Source organism: Cloeon dipterum, chromosome 2 (assembly GCF_949628265.1).
Source record: "Cloeon dipterum chromosome 2, ieCloDipt1.1, whole genome shotgun sequence".
Classification (NCBI taxonomy): domain Eukaryota; kingdom Metazoa; phylum Arthropoda; class Insecta; order Ephemeroptera; family Baetidae; genus Cloeon; species Cloeon dipterum.
Window position 1 is genome coordinate 4,117,927 of NC_088787.1, and position 22,745 is coordinate 4,140,671.

The 22,745-nt window shown below is 38.7% G+C and overlaps 4 protein-coding genes and 1 long non-coding RNA gene across 5 annotated transcripts; 1 reads left to right on the plus strand and 4 right to left on the minus strand.

Annotated features, from left to right (window-relative positions):
- Positions 1-12,371: 12,371 nt before the first annotated feature.
- LOC135937382 (uncharacterized) lies at positions 12,372-13,911 on the minus strand. The gene is made up of 3 exons (XM_065480532.1): positions 13,888-13,911; positions 13,254-13,576; positions 12,372-12,828 (listed from the first exon to the last, which is right to left on the minus strand). The coding sequence occupies exons 1-3, from the start codon at positions 13,909-13,911 to the stop codon at positions 12,372-12,374; spliced, it is 804 nt and encodes a 267-aa protein (XP_065336604.1).
- Positions 13,912-16,998: 3,087 nt separating this feature from the next.
- Positions 16,999-17,880, minus strand: LOC135936749 (uncharacterized). Its single transcript, XM_065479687.1, has 5 exons — positions 17,726-17,880; positions 17,647-17,665; positions 17,526-17,590; positions 17,350-17,467; positions 16,999-17,285 (listed from the first exon to the last, which is right to left on the minus strand). Exons 1-5 carry the CDS (start codon positions 17,837-17,839, stop codon positions 17,041-17,043), a joined length of 561 nt encoding a protein of 186 aa, XP_065335759.1. The 5' UTR covers positions 17,840-17,880; the 3' UTR covers positions 16,999-17,040.
- Positions 17,881-18,874: 994 nt separating this feature from the next.
- Positions 18,875-19,273, plus strand: LOC135935265 (uncharacterized). The gene is made up of 3 exons (XR_010574190.1): positions 18,875-18,978; positions 19,052-19,113; positions 19,176-19,273. It is a non-coding gene; the product is annotated as an uncharacterized LOC135935265 (long non-coding RNA).
- A 412-nt stretch (positions 19,274-19,685) lies between these two features.
- On the minus strand, positions 19,686-20,819 carry LOC135937759 (uncharacterized). The gene is made up of 5 exons (XM_065480987.1): positions 20,449-20,819; positions 20,360-20,390; positions 20,244-20,308; positions 20,066-20,183; positions 19,686-20,013 (listed from the first exon to the last, which is right to left on the minus strand). Exons 1-5 carry the CDS (start codon positions 20,560-20,562, stop codon positions 19,778-19,780), a joined length of 564 nt encoding a protein of 187 aa, XP_065337059.1. The 5' UTR covers positions 20,563-20,819; the 3' UTR covers positions 19,686-19,777.
- A 306-nt stretch (positions 20,820-21,125) lies between these two features.
- Positions 21,126-22,075, minus strand: LOC135937177 (uncharacterized). Its single transcript, XM_065480267.1, has 5 exons — positions 21,953-22,075; positions 21,775-21,900; positions 21,650-21,711; positions 21,480-21,594; positions 21,126-21,424 (listed from the first exon to the last, which is right to left on the minus strand). Exons 2-5 carry the CDS (start codon positions 21,896-21,898, stop codon positions 21,174-21,176), a joined length of 552 nt encoding a protein of 183 aa, XP_065336339.1. The 5' UTR covers positions 21,899-21,900; positions 21,953-22,075; the 3' UTR covers positions 21,126-21,173.
- Between the last annotated feature and the right edge of the window lie 670 nt (positions 22,076-22,745).

Sequence of the window (22,745 nt, forward strand, 5' to 3'; positions counted from 1 at the left end):
AAATTTCCGGCAAAACCCTAAATTGACTGCTCGAATCAGACGTTTACGCAAGTTTCAGGAAGTCTCTCCTGGCCTATCCTAATCACCCTAAAATCTCTAAACAAAGATGAACTGCGTCTAATATAATTAAATTTAATTTATCATAGATATAGGCCGACGAAAATTGGGCTAATTATAGTTATTTATAAGGTTTACAGTTCAATTTGTTTCAAAATAAAACTTAGTGAGACAAAATTTACAAGAGACTGCAAATAAATACTTATGAATCTTTTTTCAAATATTTTGGAAATGTGATGGCTACGCAGATGTTTTTTTAATGAAAAGAGAAAAGATCGGCCCTGAATCAGCGCTTGTCACCCTGGAGGAAACGATTCGTCGACTCTTGTGGCGTCTGCAGCAGCAGTTATTCGAGTCTTTTTCCTGCGATTTGAGGATCCAGATTTAGAATCGGCGACCACAGCTCAGGCTGACAATGAAGCAACTCCGGGGAAGGTGGAGACGTGATGAATGGCGGGCACGCGACCTTGATCAGCACAGCAGGATAAAAGTTGGCACGGAGGGGAAGTGGTGGAAACGCAGGAAAAGCCAAGGTAAGCGAGGAGGCTATCGTCTTTAGGCCTTTTCTAGCCTTTTAATTAAAATACCATGACGGACTGCTGGAGAGAGAAACAATGAAATTGATTTTTTGAATTTATGATTTTATTTTACATCTATTAAATTTGAAAATTACGGGATGATTGCAAACATAAAATCAAGGAATAATTTTTAATTTTTCCAAAAAATTATTACGATACATGTTAATGGTAAATTCGTCTATGAAGCACAAAATAAATTCAATTATTTATATTATTCTTTACAAAAGAGATGCGATTGTGCTCAAGGCAGGAGTTTGAGGTATTGCACCGACTCGGAAGTAACGTCTTTGCAACGTGGTGTCGTGGAAGTTTCCGGTGCAACGTCGTCGTACAGATGTTCCGGTTCAACAGGGCCGACGTCGTCGTACTGATCAACTGGAGCACGAGGCGCCTCTCCAAATTTCTCGAAACTCCTCGGTCTCTCAGGCATCGCTTTTACTCTTCTCGCCGATCGCTGGCTGAGAATAATCGGCCGCTCGTAGAGACTAGGAGCAGCAGGGGCAGAGGCTTGGTCGTGTTTTACTTCCTCGTACAGCGGCACTTCCGCGGGGCCCACGTCATCGTAGTTGTCAGAGATAACGGACATTTCCTGGGCCTCGTTGGTGTTTTGCAGAATGGACTTGTTCCTCTTCTGTCTTAGGACAATAAAAATAATGAAAAAACTCGACAGGATCACGGTACACATGTTGGAGCAGATCAGAATGAGGATCAATAGCCGATATTGGTGCAATTTTTCCGTCAGGATGCTGCTCTCCTGCACCTCGGCTATGGCAGTACTATTATTCCCGCTGATTTGTTCTGTAAAGTAACAGGCAAATGAGATTGGTTTGGTCTCAAGGGAAATGGGGAATATAACTTGGCGTAATTTGAATAAATTGACATGACCAACCATATTATAATTGAGATTAATTTAATTAAGATTAACAACCATATTGAGAAATTTCACAAAGGAGAAACTGGAAATAAAAATAAAATGCCTGCCCAGGATGCAGATGGCTGCATAGCGAGCCCTTTTTTATCCATCGGTTTTAGCAACACTAATTACAAAGTGCTCTTTTGCAGGTGTAAACTTAACAAAATCATTCTTTTTGGAATAGTTTTCAAGGGAACTGTGTTCAGATTAAACTTACCTGGCGAGACAAAGTCAGGGAATGAAAGGCCGAGGAACGACATGCTTCTAGACTTTCCCAAGCTTTCACAAAAGTGCAACCGTTTTTTGAGAAAATGGAACGAATAGACATACGAGACGCGCAACCAGAGAGTCAAATGGCGTTGGATTGAGCACGCGCACCCGACTCTTATACACCAAACAACCCGGAACCTTTTAAATTTGATAAAAAAAAAAATCGCAGTAGATTGCTATTGTTGAAAAAGAACAGTCACGCAGTGCTTTACATATATACAAAGTGGGGATCTCATTGACTTTTAGGAAATTCAAGAGATCTTTTAATTCAAAATATTACAATTTTTTAGGCCTATCAAACCGAAACAGTCAGTTAATTCACTCTTTAGTCACATTTAATTATTTTTTAAATTAATCGAAATAGTCGATAAGACTAGCGTATATTTTTAAACATGCGACACACACATTTACCAGCTTATCACGGAATAATCATAGCTCGAAATAGTTTTTGTATCGCTACATGGTGCACACTTCCTGATTGTGAGCAACTCACTCGCTAAACAAGTGATAAAAATAAATTTTTGACTGATGTTCTTGACAATAAGAGGTAATATTTATCTTTCAGGTATGTCTCGTCTGTATTTCTACGAGAAAGTGGTAGTAAAATAGTGGCGCAATCGTATCCAATGGGGTTAAAGACTCTCAACGTTTGTTATACTCCGGTGGGCCGTGAGTTTTTTCTCCTCACTTTCGAGGCCTATAAAAGTACATAATTAGACTTCTCGTAACATGGTGAAAGCCATTCCTGTTTCGGCGAACGCACTAAGCTGAAGAGTCATAAATTATTGGAAATATTAAGGAAAATGATGCTATTTTTGTTAAATTGATAAAAGTTCTAAAAATACAATTTTTATTTCCGAACAGAATGTTTGTTGTGCGCCAGAATTTCAATAAGAAGCCAAAGCTGGCCAAACTGCAGAATTAATCGAAACGATCAATCGTTTACTTAATTGGGTCTATTAGAACTGTATTATCTCGCACCGCAATTATGCAGGAAATTGCGGTCTGAGCGTTTGACGCAGACTGACCGATTAAAAACCGCTTTTAGCATTAAAAGGTGCCAACCACGCATAAACTTAGCCGCTCGAGCCACACACAAAGGAAGAACCGAACATCGAACCGAAATTAAAACACGAAAAATGCATTGATATCGTATTTCTTTAATAAATATGTTTTCCTGAAAGTGTGCAAGAAAATTTGTCCTTCCTGACTATCCTTTACGACTCCACGAAATTTAAAATTGTCAAAAAATGATTCCTCTCCTGCTTTAGCCCCATATGATCAGGGGTAAATTAATTTCGAGGAACATTGTTTTCGATAAAATAGATATAGATTCGTATTAATAACAACTGTAATTTATTTGCCTTTGCAACTATGCGTCATAAAATTTTAAATAACCGCACAAGCCTTTAGATAAATCCAAAAAGAGTTGGGTGTCGTTGGTGGGGAAGCTGCCACGCGGTGGAAGATTGGTCAACCTCAAAGGCGTTGCGACAAATCTGAATCGTGGCGCCATCTTCTGCTTGATAGCTCAAATACATAATTCCATATATAGGATCGAAACTCGTTCTGGCTTTAAAAGAACAAAAAAAAACTGATTGACTTTGAACGCGACCGCTTTGGACCGAATTTAGACGCAGCTGTTCTCGCTCACACAAAGGCGCCATTTTTTGCTCTCCTCTGCTCGGCGCCTGAAGGTGGCGCAGATTAGACATGGTCAAATATAAATATCGATATTTGACATCATAATGTGTTTCCTGGGGGGCCGCTTACGGCAACGCAACCTTGAAAGTAAATGGCAACGCTGGGCATAATGTACAGTGTTTCAAGGTCGAGCTAAGAAACAGTGCCGTAAATATTGACTAGCAGAAGGGACGTATAAATATTTTGGTATCAAAACTACTGGCGTTTGAAGATGCATATTTATAATTTAGCACATTATTTATTTATTTACATTTGAGGAAGATAATCTTATTAAAATTACATAGAAGCGTTCTGTATAAAAACAAAATTAAAATTTTGGTCAGAAACTATAAACTATTCCTGAATAAAAATTTGTCGTTCAATAAATAAATTTTCGATCCGTGACAGTAAATAAATTCATAATTCGTAAGCGTTGCAAGCTACAAGAAATTCGTTAAGTTGTTCCTCCCCAAGGACACGGAAAATCTCTGAATTCAAAATTTTTTGAGGAACATCATCAATCGTTCCGTGTTCTTTCTCGATGGACTCATACAAATCCTCGTCATGAAAGTGGATGTAGACATGGACGTCGTTCAAATTGGCACAAAACGCGATCGCATTCTTCATCAATTCACTAAAAGCTGGAAAAAACAGAGCGAATTGAGAGAATTGAGGATCCGATTTGTAGTCTGCATCGATTTCCAAGGCCGACGAGTGATCAAAGTGAAGCTGGTCGAGATTGCCGAGGATCTTCTTCTCAGCAATCAAGGTTGACACCTTTCTCAGGTCGTCTGCGTTGAAATACTCGTTTCGCATGGTAAAAGTTTGCAGTTTTGGCGCCGAAAGAATGTTCGACAGGATTGCGGTTTCGTGGCTAAGAATCAAAATTTTGAAATGAGCCATTAGTCTTTGGAAAATTATACTGTGAATTTTATTCGAGGAATTCAAGTTTTTGGTGAAGCTTTAAAACACAATTTTTGACGTAAAAAATCTTTGTATTTGTCGCAACAGCGATTGGCTTAACCGATTTTAGTATTCAGAAAGTTAAAATATGCTTTCTTTCAACCATAAAAAGAGTTTCGTTCCTTCACCAGAAAACGGATCTATTTTGACCCAGCAGAGGACGACGCAGACGTTCTGATTGGCCAAAAATGACGAGTAACGCCGCAGACCAATCAGAGCGTCCGTATTCTTCCGCCGCGCGAAAATAGATCGCTTTTTGAAAGAGCACAAAACTCGCCACTGCTGGGAATTTGCTTTGGAGGGAATTTAATTTTAGTTGATCATTTATTTGGATAAATCAACATTAAAATAAAATGATAAATTATTATTACCTTTCTTTTTCAGGAGGCTGCCAATCAAAACACTCTAATTCAGCGAAAAATTCGATCTTCTGCGAGTCGTCGTTCATTCCCACGTTCAACAACACGAGATGCCACAGTTTTGGGCACAGCGAGAAAATCGTCTTGAATTTATAGGTTATTGGACCGGGTTTGGCGTTGATCACGAGAAGGGTCAAATTGGGCCCATACGTGGTCAGGAACAAGTCCACGATCTCCTTTGACGGCGGATAGTGCAAAACCAGGCTCTCGATTTTGGAAAACATCAGCATGGAATTTATCCCATGTTTCTCACTGTTTTCCGTGAATTCGATCTGAAATTTTTGGAATTCCAAAAATTAAGTTTATAAAAAGGTATATAATGATGCTTAAAGACCGTCCTTGATAAAGTTTCTGAACACACCAATCGATTCTTGATGGTCGAATTAGGTGAAGTGGGTATTTTTTTCGACCAAAAAGTCCAGCGCGACGTAAGAACTTTTTTCCCGCCAAAACAATATGAATGGATTTGCGAGATGAGCGCATGCGTCAGAGCTGGCTGGATCTGACAAAGAAGTCATTTGTGCAGGTGGTATCTCTGCAAGTGCTCAAACCAGCTCTCACGCATGCGCAGTCCTCGCAAATACGTTCATATTGTTTTGGCGGGAAAAAAGCTTTGAACCTGGCGCTGGACATTTGGTCGGAAAAAAGATCTAATCAACCTAATTCGACCCTCAAAAATAGATTAGTATGCTCAGAAACTTCGTCAATGACGGTCTTTAATGATCCTGGAAAAATCCAGATTTATTGCAAAATTTCCAATTGAAATTCTTTTAAATATCATTTAGGTCAAGATTTAGAGAGAAAAGAAACTATTACGTCGATGTGGGTGACGTTGGGAAACATCAAATGCAGTCCGAAGGGGTTGGGGCGAGTGCTCAGTTGTCTCAAATCAGAAATATCCGAGGGAATATCCATCATGCGCAAATTTCCGTGATTCTCGAAAGTGTAGCGGTCTGCGTACATACGAGCCACTTGAAGATTTGGCAGCTCCCTGACGCAAAGCCACCAGAGCTGCTCTTCGAGTCTCTTTCTGTCTTCGAGTGATTCTTCTCCTAGGCTGACGGTGAAAAGGAAAACCTTCAGATTGGAAAAACTGTGCTTGAAGGCGTCCAAATCGACGCTAGCAATCGATTCACGCTCGTACAAGATTTGCACATTGACTTCTTGCAGACATTTCAAATTGCTGCACAGCTCCATTACACGGGAAAAATGGATCGGATAGCAGAACAGAATCAGAGTATGCAGATTTTTCAGTTGAATTAGCTGCTCCAGCATTGATAATTCTTCCACGGTTGATGAATGCATTTCAATTTTAAGATAAGTCAGATTTGGAGCTTTATTCGAAATTAACCGCAGCACCTTAAAATCTTAAATAGTTAAAGAAAAAATTTGAATTTAATAAATCTCACCTCGATGAATATGTCATCCGTCAAATCTTCTGGACAAAAGGACATGAAACCGGACAGCTCAATGCTTTTTGTCTGCGGTGTGAGCAACAATTCCAAAGCTTCAAGCCGGAATTGGAACGTTTCTTCGTCTTGGTATCCTTTTTGCGTGGTTAGTTGATGAAGTAAATATTCCTGGAGACGAGGATCTGAGAAATTTTTGTAACAATAAAAAATTTTAATATAAAATAAAATCACACCAAGGTAGGCGAGCTGATTTCTTTGCGTTTCGTCGGCGATGTTTTCAAGGATTTTATTGAATACGGATTCCTCACGTTCTTTTGCTTGTGCCAGCAGTCTATTCATCCTCTCTTTGGCCAAAGCCAGTTTCGTATCATCGTCCATCTCTCTGGTATTTATTTTCAGGAATTCGGAAGAATAACTAAAATATTTGGAAGTCCGATATAAGAATCTCGTGTGGAATTCTGGAATTTACGAATTTATCTGACTAATCAGAAAAACTAGATTTCTCCGTTAGAAAAATCACAAATTTACTTAATTTCGATGTAGTTATACTCGCCTCTGGTGCGTTGATCAATATCCCTCAATAAAGGAATTATGAAAACTGTTCGAGCTAAATATAAAAATACTGCTTTAGGCAGGAATGATAATGTTTGTCTTCCTGCGCGGTGACGTTCTGACGAGATACTGCTCTTTGACTGCTGCTGTATTGCTCTGCCTGCTCTCCTTTTGCTACATAATTTCTTCCCGATAAATCTAGATGGCGTTGCTCCAATAAATTTAATAACTGTTCAGCACAATATAAATTTTGCTGTCATTCCTATGAGAATTAAAAATAAAACTAACAATTTATTTCAAATTAAATTTTCATCTCATTTTACCGTCCCAAAGATTTATTTTGCTCTTAAGAGTCTTGCTTAAAAATAATAAAGTTTTTTTAAAAATAAACATAGAAGGTGTTACTCCAATAAATTTAGATAATTTTTCCTCGTAATTAAAATTTGTTTTTCTGCTATTTCTATAAGAAAAAAATATAATTAATTTATTACAAGTGAAAAGTTTCACCTCAGAGAGAGCATACTAATGTTTCTACCCCTGCCGCTTCATATTCATAGGAGATTCAGCGGGGGCTAAATGTGCGATAAAATTGTTTCCCACTGCACAGATCCAAGATGGCGTGTGACAGTGAATGGCAGTAACAAAAAGCTCTCTTTGGATTCCCGTACGAGTGTCAAGAGATTGTTTTTACGATCCAAAAGACACCATAATTAGTACAATTAATGCAAATTCTGTCACAATATTGACCAAAACTTGGTTCTTTTGACGCATTTTCACGTGACCGTTTTTTCCCGCCATACTCCACCAGACGCCTTATCTGCGCGTCGCTGAGGAGATTGATCTGGAGCTGAATGTATAACAACCAAATATACACATATGCTAATGATAATTTTTCGATTAAAATTTTAGACAGTGATAGTTTACCAAATTAAAAATTGATACTAATTGTGTTTCAATATTTCATTCATCCCTTTCAAATCAGCCTAGATTTGTTGAAGTATCATCCGGTGATTCCTTCTCCTTTTTGTTTACCCTATATATTCGACCTGACTACCCTGAATAACTACAGCTGTTTCGATCTCATTAATTCGCGCCATTTCGAGTTGCCATGATGCCGATGGTGAAGCCGCTCTGCCGCGTTTGCGAACGTCCGACGGCGGACGGCGCTGTCCAGGCTGTCCAATTGGACAAGGAAAAGCTGCAGACTTGGCTCCTAAATGTTTGTGGCTATGAATTTGCCGACGGAATCGAGGATGAAGATCTGATTTGCTATTTCTGCATCTGGAACGCAGAGTGAGTTTTAGTTTTCGATTATTTTTCCTCGAACTAACCTTTTCCCCCAGGTTTCTCGCCAGACAGGTACCTGAATTTGATAATCTTGCTTGGTGGTCAACAAATGTACAGTTGGACGGCACCCTGAGGGAGTTACGCAAAAAATATTTTGGTAATTTTGCTTTTTGAATATAAATGCAGCGCGCAATTTTAATTTAATTGTTGTTATTTTAATTTTCGATTTTTCTCAATTTGTCTTATACATAGATATATGGTTTGGGTTGTTGCAGAAGGGAAGGCAGAGCAGTGCTGGGTCCAGCTGGAGAAAATTGAGTTACCGATAAGCGAGAAGGAGGAAAATGCAGAGCATAAGGCAAAGACTGACGGTCGAAAAGGCGGAAACAAATGTTTCTACTGTGAAAGAGTTGTCGCAACAATTAGAAGCCACATGAGATATATGCACGCGAATGCCATCAGGTGTGATAATCGTAAATGTGCCAAATATTTCCACACTGTCGAGGAAAAGGAGAGCCACACCAAGGAAGTTCATCAAAAGTCCAAAGAGAAGAAATTGATCAAGTGCAATTTTTGCAACAAAGAATTTCGGTGGTTCTCAAACATTAGAGTGCATATTCGACGTGTTCATGCCGAGTTTCATGTTCAATGCAATTTCTTTGGTTGCCTCTGTTATTTCAAATCCGAACCGGAAATGATTGCCCACTTTGATGCTGTTCACAAGGAAGAAGACGAGGCAAAAGTTTTCAATTGCAACCACTGTGAGTTCAAATCTAAATCGAAGGTAGAATTGTCACTTCACGTTTCTCGTTTGCATTTTCCAAAGACAATCAAGTGTGCCAAATGCCACAAAATGTTTTCAACCAAGCAGCATCTGGCAATACACGTAAGACAGAATCACAGGTTTCGTGTGTGCTCAATTTGCAATTCAAATGTTACTGTTGGATATATGACTTGCCATTTGAAAAGAATGAACTGCAAGCGCTGCAAGAATGAATTTGAATGCTCAGGTTTGTACCAGTCGCACTGGAAAAAATGCAAAACAACTCTTCTCAAATGTGACAAGTGCCCAAAGGCATTTAAACTTCTTTCTCTGTTGGATTACCACGTGAAAAGGAAACACAGAAACAATTCGTGGCGTGGATTGCAGTACGAAAATCTTGGATTCAAGTGCGAGCCTTGCAAAAGGTACTACAAAAATGCAAAACAACTGAGAAAGCACCTAAATCTCATACACAAGAGACTGAATTTGAAGCACTGCGCGCACTGTTCCAAAAGCTTCCCTGATTTTGCACACTTGAAAAACCACTTGGCTGAGAAACACAATTTGATTGAACGCAAATTCGAATGCGGTGATTGCCAGAAGAAGTTTGTATTTCACGTTTTCTGTCTTTACACAAAAGAAATGTACATTTGCTGAGCAAAAATCTGAAATTGTGTAAGGTGTGTGGAAAATCAATGGGTGCAAACTGGTTGAAAACCCATTTATTAACGATCCATGGCATTAGCAGTCCGTAATTGATAATATTGCACCCTTTTGTTTGTTATATCATCTAGAAAAATTTGTTTGCTTGAAACATTTAAAAGACAAAAAGTTTGTAGAAAGTAATGCGTTGTTTTAAAATTTCGTGCGACGTGTTTTGTAATTTTTCCTATTATCTGAATTCGTACCTTCTGCAAAGTTTGTATTTTGATTATGAATCATTAAAAATGCTATATAAATTAAGTTATTTTTACTTCATCACAACCAATTGAATATTTACTAATAAATACACAAATGGAGCCGAAAGTATTATGCGGATTGTCAAAGAAATTGATATAGAAAATGACATTTATGTTAATAAAAAGGAATTAATATTATTGAAGTCTATTCCTATTGATTAATTGGTTCAAATCCCCAAAACGACACCTTTCCCTGCGTCGCAATTGGTATTTAATTCGTTCCTTCCTCCCCTCGCACGAGCTATGTCATTTAAAATCACGTGGCTGCTTCCCCCTCTCACTGACGCCATTAAATTTGACCTCTCTCTTCTATCACAGGGTGAAATCGAGGGCGATCATTGCAACTGAAAAATCAAATTATTTTTAAATTAACATCTGCTTACGTAATTTTCGAATAACATATTATTAAAATAAAACGAAGAAGAAAAACACTCACTGATGGGCAGACAATATGTAATTCCAAGAACGACGAGGTTGGCGCACCCGTTGCCGATTTTTTTCTGGGTGAGAGCCAAATAATACCACATCATGATGAAACACAAGCCAAAACCAGCAGTCGCGGCCAATTTGGCTTCATACGACGCTTTGTGCTCATGAAAAAGTATTATCGTTCCAATCAAGTTCCACAATACAGAGGCTGCAAGTATTTATTTTAAAACATTTTGTTAGTAAAATCAACGGCTTGGAAGACTTACACAAACAGGCGAAAAAGAAATTCAAGAAGCCCAGATCCGATCCTTCACGTTTGTCCTACAAATATTTCTTTGTATGTAATTAAATAATTTATTTTTAAAACGCACCTGCGGCAATATCAAGGGCACGAACTAAAATGCAATGCGTTAAAAAACTGTAACAATTATTTATAAAATACCTCAGTTTGTTTGGCTAGCTCAGCTGGATCCAAAACCAGTTGAATTTTCGTAGCTGCTTGATTTGTGTCCGCCATTTAACGTTTCAATTCGGTCTACATTTTCAATCTGGACATTCTGACTGTTTGTTCAAGCCACTAAACTGATTATGACGTGTTAAAATGATATAATTATAGACTTTATCAGAGGGTGGGGGAACGTTGTTATTTAAATTTCTAACAATTTGTATTTTCAGTTTGTTAAAAACAATCCTAAAGTTTAAAACATGTTGATTTAAAATTATTAATAATAAATCCTAGGGTATTTATAATAGAGAGTTTAATTTTATTTGCTTTCAAGGGAATCTGATTCTTCTACAGCACTGAGGACAATTAACGCAACTGAAAATTAAACAAAATCAGAAATGTGGCATGTACAAATATACATATATGAAAGTAAAATATTTACCAAGAGGAACGAAAGTTATTGTGATAAAATCGGTGAAAATCGGATGTGGATACGCAAGAAAAGCAAACGTCGACAGCAGAAATCCGTTAAAGGCTCCAGACATTGTTGAAAAAGCTGCAAATTTCTGTTCGTACTGGGACATCATCGCCAAGATCACTCCCCCAAAATTCCAGCACAGTCCTACTAAAAGAAAATATAAAAGAATTATTGCTAAATTAATTTTTTTAATTTTTATTACAGATCAAGGCGCAGAGAAAGCAAATGAGGGACAAGATGAATGAACCATTTTCCTGTAAATTATTAGATTAATTTAAATTAATTAAATTAAAACGTTCAAACTCACGGTTTCAGGCACTGGATTTAATTTAATTTTCGTCTTTCCTTCTAAAGTTATGAAATTTTCGTTTTTCCCTTCCTGAAAAATAGCTCAAAATTGAAATTCTAGGGAGTTAAATTTTTCTTAATTATATAATTACCAATAAAACGTTCGTTGCTTTTGATTGCTGCATCTCAACTCCTTATTCTATTCGATTCTTTCGCGATATAATAGATTTTCAGTCCGCAGCGCCACTCTTACTTTTCTTATAATTAATTCCCCAAGAAAAGTGAAAAACTAGTAATAATTATTATTAAATTGCCACGCCATAAATTGTCACAATAATGTTTTTTGTCTATTATTCCTTAGGTTGCTTTTCTCAACTTTTATTTGCTGTTTTATACGATAAATTAATGTTTTTAATTAAAATAAAAATTAGTTCGTGAATGTATTTTTACAAATATAATCCATGAATAAATAATAAAAAATTGGTTGATTTTGTTTCCAATTTTTCCTTCTGTTCTAAAAAGTGCCGCTTAAATTGTAGCGCTGTTATTCAACGCCTGTCAGGGTAAATAAGAACAGTAATAGGGATGAGGGAAGGTTCGTACTTGCTTAACGTCAAATTAAAATAAAACGTTAAATTTTGTCTTTAATTTCGAATTATTTGCAACCAAATAAAACAAACAAAATGCAGAAAAATGCCCCTAATTTTATTGAAAAGACAAAATCATCGTATTTTTTTATTGATTTTTCCTACATCACCAAAAAACTAATTATAAATGAAGAATTTGATTCTTCTCGAGGGCGAGGAAAGAAAAAATGCAGCATTTATTTAATTTTCATGAAAAAATGACTTACATCTAGCTTAAAGAAAAAAAAATCACAAGTTTACGAATCCCTCCATGCAAATTGTAACGGAATTTTCCCCGTCCGGCTGACCGATTTTAATTTGGGTGTTTTCAAACGCCTCGAAGATTGGGCTGAAGCCTCCAAAGTAATTAAAGAATTTCACAGACGGATCTGCAACTCGAGCGTTTTTTGGATGATTTTCAACGAAGTTGCACCAAAAGGCAGAGCTCATTTCAAGGTCCCACCGGAGGAAGGACAGTTTGGGCAGATACGCAGACGCGTTTTTCAACAAATCGGCCATGGCCTCCAGGCTGTCGTCCACGTGGGAGTAGAAATGCAGTGAGTTTAGTTGTTGTAAAATCCGTCCCTTCGCAATCAGGGAGGAAATCTTCTCCAAGTCGTTCGCGTCCAGCACTCTGCTGCACAGAATGGAAAGTTTCTCAAGGTTTGGAGCTGACAGGATCTTGGACAAAGTCACGGTTTTCGTCCTGAAAGCAGGGAGATGTAGGCTGTAACAATTAAAGACTGTTTTTTACGAAGTTTCTGAGCACACCAATCGATTCCTGAGGGTCAAATTAGGTAAAGTGGATGTTTTTCCGGCCAAAAAGTCCACCGCGACGTGCAAACTATTTTCCCGCCAAAACAATTTGAAGTGCGCATGCGTCAGAGCTGACTGGAACTGACAAATAAGTCATTCGTACAGGTGGTTTCTCTGCAAGTGCTCAAACCAGCTCTCACGCATGCGCACTTGTCGCAAATACGTTCATATTGTTTTGGCGGGAAAAAAGTTCGCACGTCACGCTGCACTTTTTGGTTGGAAAAATGTCCACTTTACCTAATAAGACCCTCAGGAATCGATTGGTGTGCTCAGAAGACGGTCTTTTAAATTAGAAAATTGAATTTTGTCACTTACGAAAGCATGAGCCACCAGTGAAGACTTTTCAACTGAGGGGAAATGTTAACGTCCTCCGAGTCGTCGGTCAAATCCACGTTTCGCAACACGAGTGATTCCAGTTGCGGGCAGAATTTTAGAGTAGATTTCAGATTTAAATCCATCGGAGAAGCGTTCAAACTGTCAATCCGGAGATGAGTCAGGTTCATCCCATACGCTGCCAGGAATTGGCTCAGGATCTTCTTTGGAGGCACGTTGCGTAGATGCAGCTTCTCGAGTTTTGCAAATCTCAGCAGGGAGCGAATCTCACGGTCGGTGTAATCACATCCTGTCTCGAAACCAACCTGAAATTCCAGAAAAAAATTAAATACTAATTGAGATTTATTTGTATATAAAACCGACGAGTTTCAATTAAAAATATTATTTTTCCCTTTTTAAATAAATTCACCGGGGGCCGGGTTGCGATCTGTGTTGGTTCGCACCTGTCAGAATAAGTCAATAATGGAGGCTTTCAAGGTGCTTAAAATAACTTTTTTATAGTTGCTGCGCAGTAAACTTGTGCGCATGTTAAGCATGCGCAGTATGTTCAGATTGCTTTTTTAACTCACAGAGAGGCTGAAACGCACTACTGCGCGGGCGTGAACAGAATTAAAACCTTATGCGCAGTCGTAATTCCCATCGGGGCCCGGATTGCAATTTGTGTTGGTTTCCCGCCGGTCAGAAGTAAAAATGGCGTCGAAATAATGGAGGCCGATCATTAGATGGTCCAGCGGCCAATCAGAAGCGTCAAAAAAGAGGCGTGCCAACCTAATAATTTCATTCCCGCCTATTTTGTTACTTTTTCATTAGCCTGATGCGCCATCAAACGGTCGATTCACCAATTACCGGGCTAATCAGCTGTTCTTAAAGAAATAACAACAAAAATATTCATTTCTAAGCCAATTTCATTTTACGCTTGTAACTTTCCCGCCTTACTATACCAGAATCCAGCCCCCGGTCCCAGCCCCCGGTCCCCCGGTGATTAAATTAAACGATCTAAAGTGAATAAAATTCAAACCATTAGTGAAACAAGATGAGGAAAAACGAGACGCAAATCAACTGGGCCGGGGAACGTGCTCAAATGTCTCAAATTCGACGGCACTATCGGAAGGTCCTCTTCCATCAGGCATTGCAGGGGTGGAAAATTGTCATTTCCCACGTTTCGCAGGTTTGGCAGGTGCTGGATGCAGACGTGCATCAGTCTATAGACCATTTCCATGGAGTGAATGTCGTCAGACGGATGATGTCTGAAGAGGAAACTCTGCAGACGGGAGAAACTGCTCCTGATGCCCTGGACGTCCTCAAAAACAAGGCAGTCGAACGAAATAATCACGTTTAACCGAGACAGATTGTCCAGTTTCCGGCACAACTCCTTCAAATCCGTCAGGCAGACCTGGTGAGAGGAAATTTCGAGGCTCGTCAGTTTTCCCAGCTTGCCGATTTGGTCTAAAAATGTCTGCTCGAAGAGGAAAAGTCTGCTTTTACATTCCGTGCTTTCGACCGTGACCGAACGGACGTTTGGAGCGCGAGATGCCAGGTTTTTCAACACCTTGAAAACCAGGAAAAATTATTAATTGTATTTTGGGTAATTATTTTTATACCTTTCTGTACAAAAGCCGATCAGTGACGGGATGCAAAGACATGAGATTAAGCAGCAAAACGTTTTTTGTCTGCGGACAGAGTGTCGAACAGAGCAATTCAATTCGACTTTTTAACTCTCCGTGGTCTTCATTTCTAACTGTACATAATTTTCTCAGCAAAGTTTCCAACAGATTTATTGCTAGAATTTTAAATAGAGAATATAAAATTTAAATGAAATTAAATAATACTCACGAAGATTAGGAGGCTTCAGTTCACCATTTACGATTTTAAAGTAGTGCTTTAAATTTTTTCCGATCTCATCTGCCGTCAGGTCGAGCAAACTCCTTTTCCTCCTCAAGTTAATTACGCGAGTTTTGCTCTGTTTCAGTCTCGAGTCTTCCATTTTTTAAAATAATCTGAGATAAAGCAGCGGAGAACTGGTTTTCATCGCCTCTTTTCGGGAAAAGTGGGAGATTCTGTCAAACATCTGTTTCACCTTCAGTGCCACCTTCAGGCGGAAGGTGCAAAGAGACTGACAGGGTAGCGGAAATTAAAAAATGAAAGAGATGAACGCCTGCAAAACTAAATAGGCAAATTGCTTTTCTTTCGAGCTTGGCGCGTTGCCTAATTAAACATTCCAATTGTTTCGTGCTGGTGATTCCGTTCTCGTTTGGGAGCCGCGCACAGTGAGCAAAACAACACCACGCGCGCTTATGTTTTTTTATTTTATGGTGGAATACGATCTAAAACAAACCATTTTCTGGCAAATTAAACAAGCTCTCCAGTGTTTTACTAAACAAGTTGGCCTAAAAATAGTGAAAAATTGAGAATTTTTAAATTTTCGTTATTTTTGCAACCCCAAAAATCATCAGAATCGCCAAAACTACCCGAATTTTGACTCGTATCAACCTCCCCTGACTAGCTAGAGGTGTGCTTACCCTCCACACCTATAAGATAATGCAATTTAATTTACTTTTTTCGAGAGGGTTGAAGAATAACAACTTAAGGGTGGAGGGTTTGCACCCCTAAACCTTTCAGCTCGTCATGGAAGGTCAAGACGAGTCCAACGGTGGTTAGTTTTTGCGATTCTGATGGTTAAAACGAAAGATTTGGCGGTAACAATATATTAGCAAAAAATTAACTTTCGAATTTTTGCCGACATTTCCAGGGCTAAATCTCGGGTTCTAATGATCAGAATTGCAAAAACTACACACCGTTCGACTTGTCTTAACGTCCACTAGATAATCAATGGAACTTGGGGTAGATTTTTCAATTCAAAAGCGTTTTGAACAGTGAATAAATTTGATGAAAATGCAAAACGACACGATTTTTCTCGTTACTTTAATACACGGGGTGGAAGGGGGAAGAGGGTTGAGCACCCTCAAAACATTTTGCCTATCTAGGGAAGGTTAAGACGAGTTGAACGGTATGCAGTTTTTGCAATTTGGAAGTTTAGAACCCGAGACTTGGAGTTGCAAAAATTACAAAATTTGATAAATTCATATTTTTTCGTATTTTTGCACCTCCAAATCTCAGGTTCTAAGCATGACAATTTCAAAAACTACCCACGATTGGACTCGTATTCACCTCCTCTGAGGAGCTAAAGGGTGTAGGGGTGTTTGCTCTCAACCCCTAAGTTGCCATGCAGCTTTAAAGATGCAACAGAGAGCGTCACCAGGAACAGGCATCGCTTATCAAAATTTAATCAATGGGGATGAAAGGGGATGGGTGTATATATCCCTTAAACCCTTCAGCTGCTCAGTAGGGGTCGAGACGAGTCCAACCGTGGGTAGTTTTTGCAAGTCTGATGGTTAGAACCCGAGATTTGTAGTTGCAAAAATAGGGAAAATTTAAATAATTCCTATTTTCTCAATTGAGAGATAGTGTCTGTCATCTATGAAGATCTCATTTTGTTAAAGAAAACTTTTGCATTACGATATTATCGATTAATCGCTACACAAACATAAATATCGATGGCAAAATTTAGCGTTTGTGAAAGGCTAAAGCGATAAAATAAAATGTGACGGGCAGATCGGCCAGCTATTAATTTTATAATCTCGTCTTGACCTTTTTGACTTTGTTATTGGCAACGATAAAATAATTCTTTATCTTTCTTATTAATTAAATTCAGCAAAACAATAAAGAATATTACCAAAAAAGTTGTTTATTCAGTTATTATATACAGTATTCATTTGCATTTAGCAGGGAGTTGGCAGATGATGTGACCCTTGACGATGCAACTTTGGACTTTCAACTTTTCGGCCTGCTCAGGGTAAATGTAGACGCACAGTTTCTCTTCCCACGAAAAATTGCGAAAAATGCCGTGCGGAGCGAGCCACAACGAACTGTTCAAAGGCAGAAGTTCTCCGTCGGCCCACCGGAAGTCGCCCCGCTCGCGGCCGGCGTCCGTCGCAGACAGGTGCCAAGTTGCCTCTGCCGAATTTCATTTTTAATTATTTACGGTGTGGATTTAAATAAAAATCAATCAATTACATACCAGCATCGATTTCTTTGCTCTTGCGAACCAACAGGGTTAATTCTTCCTGCGTCTTTGGCGACGCCAGATCCATTTTGTTCGATTTGCAGAACTGCATGGCTTTGTACCAGTTCAAGACCTGCGAGTGCGAGGTGAATTTAGGAAATAATTTAATTGGTTTTGTGTTGCAAACTCACCGAGCCAATATGAGTAGTGGAGAAGAAGTACGTTTCGCCATTCTCCAAAGTGTGCATGGGTAAATCTAAAAAATAAATAACATTAATTCGGGAAAATTGAATTAAATAAAAAAAATCTCACCATTTGGATTGCACAGGAGCTTTTTGTACAAGAGAAATTATTATTAAGAAACTGGTGAACTACAAATTATTATTGTTACCTCTTTAAGAGAGCTTTTGAGACTCCGAACTTCGGCCAAAACCTCGGCGCACGAGTTTTCCGCGGCCGCTGCGGACGAAAAGAGGAGCAAACCCAAAACCCAGACGAGCGACATGTTTTCTCTGCAACGCACCAAATCGAAATTTCTAAAATTAGACGCAGAGCTCGCTTTTTATAACGCACGCAAGAGAGCAGGGAGAACACTGGAGGGGAATTTTTTTATAAAAATACAATTTTTTAAATAAAAGTTCGTGCTGGTTATTTATTTTGAAAGTTCAAAATTTGGTGCACTCTTCTTCTTTTAGGCAGAAAATGATTAAATAAAATTTAAAACTTAGGTAATTTAATTTAAATGTAGCCGCTAAATAAAAATTGGTTCAACTCTTGTTGTTTTCTCGGCATTAATTGCGTCGTGCGGTTATCAAATTTGATCCCGCGCTGCTTTTTTGGCCTCGCTCTAAAATCGGATCAGCGACCTTCAGTCAGACGGAATAAATAGATGGCTGTGAATTTTACACGATTATTTTCGGGAAAAAGTCGATTTTTTTTCAATTTCGATGGTTTAAGACGATTTCGTTTATTTCTATTTTGCACTGCACTCGCGATAGAAAAAATATTTATTGACATTCTGAGTTGGCTCGTCTGATTTTTCCGCCAGAGACTGGCCGGATTTGAGATTCTAGATGCTGCACGGTCAAATTTCCTTGACCGTCTTTGGCCAGAATAAAAAAATAGGACACGCGGCCAAACGTTGTCCCACTTTTTATTTGTTTACCTCGATAGATTTAACTCCACGGCCGAGAGAGAGAGAGAGAGCGCGTGCTGCTCTGATTAGTTTACCAACGCAGCCTGACTCAAGCTGAATATTTATGTTGAGCGTCACAATCACTCATATCTCGTGTTTTGTGCGTGGCGCACAAAAAACAAAACATTTAGATCCTTTTTATTTTTGATTTACTCGAATTAAAAGATGCAAATAAATTTAATAAAAATTGATGAAATTTGTATTTTTTAGGTCACTGCGGACGTGTTTTTTTTATTTTTACTGATCAGCTTTGCAAGAAAAAAAGGCAAGACCGCGCATGCAGACGCAAATGAGCTCAAAAGGTTATCAGACTTGGCGGCGTCTACTTCTTCATGCTGAAATTAATTTAATGCAGTGCAGAGTCTCTCCAAGCATCAACATGCACTTCAAACAAATCTTCTATATTTTTCTCCTGGCCATTTCCTTTATCCTGTCTCCAACTGTCGCGGGTAATTAGTTGCATCAGAACCAAAGAGGAATTAAGCTTATTGTGTCATAATGTTGGTTTCTTTTTGATTGCAGCAAATAATTTAATAGTTACTTGCCCTGGAGGAACCATAAGAGTTCGTAGCAGTTGTGTCAGGGTAATTCTATAGACGAATAAACTTGCATATGGTCAAAATAATTGTTTTTCTTATAATTATAGATGGACTCTGAGAATTCAACTGAAACAGAGACGCCATTCTTCTGATATCTGTAATTGTTATGTGATTAAAACAGGCTTAGTAAAATATAGAACCAAAATAAAATTTCATTACTTTTAATATTAACCAATTCCAAAATTTAGGATCAAAGTCCAGCTCTTCTCGCTGCGATTCAGACACATTTGATAAATAATAAAATTACGTGTGGTGAGGGAGCAGTTTCCAAAAATGGCTGACCAAAGCTTAGAATTGCGGATTTTTTTTCATTTCGATCCCTCTAGACATTGCCAAAGTTGAGATAGCGTCATATAATGTTAATAAATTAAAAAAATATGGAAAAAACATCAATTTAAAATCATTTGGTTAAAGCAGTCACTTGCATTACGATATTATCGATAACAATTTCAAGTTGGTCAAAGGTTAACGTGATCAAATAAAATGTGACGAGCAGATCGGCCAGAGAATTAATTTAATAATCTCGTCTTGACCTTTTTGACTTGTTATTGGCCACGATAAAACTTATCTCTCTCCTTCTTCTTAATTAAATTAAACGAAATCAATTACCAAAAAAATCGTTTATTTAGTTAGTATACAAAATATTCATTTATTTGCACTTAGCAGGGAGTTGGCAGATGATGTTAGCCCTGATGATGCAATTGTGGACTTTCAACTTGTCGGTCTGCTCAGGGTTAACGTAGGCGCACAACTGCTCGCCCCTTTGAAAGCTGCCAGGCCGAGACTGCCACAACGAACTGTTTAAATGCAGAACATCGCCGTCGGCCCACCGGAAGTCGCCATGCTCTCGGCCAACGTCCGTCGCAGACAGGTGCCAAGTTACCTCTGCAAAATTTCATTTTTAATTAATTAGGGTAAAATAAATTCAATCGATTACCTTCATCGATTTCTTTGCCCTTGCGAACCAAAAGATTTATTTCCTCCTGCGTCTTTGGCGATGCCAGGTCCATTTTGTTCGTTTTGCAGAACTGCTTGGCTCTGTACCAGCTCAACTCCTGCGAGTGCCAGGTAAATTCAGGAAATATAATTTACGTGGTTTTGTTTTTCAAACTCACCGCGCCAATATGAGTAGTGGAGAAGAAGTACGTTTCGCCATTGTTCAAAGTGTGCATGGGCAAACCTGAAAAAATAAAAATAAATTCGGTAAATATATTTAAATAAAAAACCTCACCATTTGGATTGCACAGCAGCTTTCGGGACAACTGTAGTAGGGAAAATATTATATAAATTTGGTTAATTATCGGAAATTTTTACATTTACCTCATTTAGAGCGCTTTTGAGACTCCGAACTTCGGATAAAATCTCGGTGAACGAGTTTTCCGCGGCCACTGTAGACGAAAAGAGGAGCAAACCCAAAACCCAGACGAGCGACATGTTTTCTCTGCAACGCGCCAAATCTAAATTGCCAAAATTAGACGTAGAGCCGGCTTTTTATCACACATGAGAGCAGGGAGAACAAATACACTGCTGCGGAGGAGAATTTTTAAATACTTTAAGAAAAATTCGTTCGACTTGCTAAATAAATAAATTGATACTTTTAGTCCAGAAAATAAATCAATAAAAATTTAGAACTGAGGTGAATTAGTTTAAATGCAGTCGGTAAATAAAAGTTCATTTCATATTTTGTTGTTTTCTCGGTTTCAATTGCGTCGTGCGGTTATCAAATTTGATCCCGCGCTTTTTTGGCCTCGCTCCTATAATCTCGGATCGCCGACCTTCAAGGGCACACAACAAGGCCAGACACAAATTTTTAAATTTAAATCAAAAACAATTTAATTAATAAAAAATGTCAAATAATTTAATTTTTCGCTATTTTTCCTGTAACGCCAAGGCTCGCGAGTGTTTATTTTCATCAGCTTTGAGGTTATCAAACTTTTGACCTCTCTGTTCACGGTCGTCCCAGCGACAAATAACCCAAATAAATATTAAAAACTCGATTATTTTATGATCATTGCAACAAATATTTATTGAAAATGGACAAATTTTCAATGACATCCGGGGCGCGGCTCGCAGACGAAGTGCAAAGCGATGCTGCAGAGGTTGTCCTTGAGTCTGGCGGAGACCCTGGTGTAAAAGTAGACGCAGGCAGCTTCGCCGCGGCCGAACATGTCGGGCTGGTCGTACTCCTTGTCCCACAGGGCGCTGTCCCTGGGCAGCGCCTGGCCGTCGCCCCACCGGAAGTCGCCCGCCTTCTGCCCCACGTCCGACGCGAACACCCACCAACCAGAACTAGGATCTGAAAATTAATTAATTAATAAGAGAAATCGCTAATTGAAACAACAAAAAATTACATGGAATCTTTTCTTTGGCCATTTGGTGCAGAAGAGTCAGGTCCTCTTGCGTTTTCGGCAGGGCCAGCGTCAGGTTGCTCTTTTCGCAGAGAGCCTTCGCTGATTCCCAGTTGACCTAAGACGCGGATTTTTAATTTAATAAAATAATATTGAGATTTTAATGCTCTCACTTTTCCCCAGGAGACGAACACGTATTTCTTCCCGTTAGCCAAGGTTGTCAAATCAAGAATTTCTGGAATTTTCGCATGCCTTATTATTTTAAGCTGAGTGAGAAAAATTTTTAGGGTTTTTTTACCGTTGTTTTGGCAATTGGTTCCATTTATTGCAGGCTCTTCGTTTGGTTTGTTGGTGGTGGTCCCCGGCGTCTCCGCGTTTCCGTACGCGAGGAGACAGGCAAAAATCAAGCAAAATTTCTGCATTTCTGAAAATTCAACAGATAAAATTTCGATCTGAAAATGCGTGAATTTCCTCACCAGAGCGACGAGCACGGACGGCGAAAGCTCTGAATGGCAAACGGCAAGCCGAGCTGCTCCCATTTATAGCGGGTTATCAAAAGAGAGGGAGAAAAAGTGTCAAGGGCATCGTACGTTCTTTTTAGAGCTGCGATTTTTTTTTTAGCTCGAAAATAATAGGCTAAAATAAATAATAAAACGTAGCTTTCCGTGTGAAATATACCTGCAGCTGTAGATGAGCGACGAGCAGGCAGAGCAGCGGCAAACACGTCCCACACCTCATATTTCACGCTGTCCATAACACTCGCGTTTCGTGTTTGGTGCGACCGAAATCTCACTTTCTGCGTCGAACGGGAAGTCCTCGGATCCTGTTACTCACACATATACTAAAACCTCTACAACGCCAACCGATTGATTGAGATAGAATAATCGAGATATTTCGAAACTTTTATAATTATTATCCATTTTTTTTTTTAATTTGGAAATATTTTCCTTCATGTTTTTAATTAAATTTCAAATGCGTTTTGATTTAAAATTAAAATTACTTCTCCATCTCATTGCTAATTTCTGAACAGGAAAATTTCATTTGTAAACTTTACAGGAAAATGGAAAATTGATTTCCGCAATGGCGAATTGCGCGTGTGCTTGTCAGTTGTCACGTGCAGAAATGGTAATAAACAATAAATGCGTTTTAATGCATGTCGTTTAGCTTTCAGCACAGAAAAAAATACAAAATTAATTGTTGTTCCCATTTCAATGAATCAGTATATAAATCACTTGGCCGCGCGGATGTTTTGCTTTGGTTATCATTTTG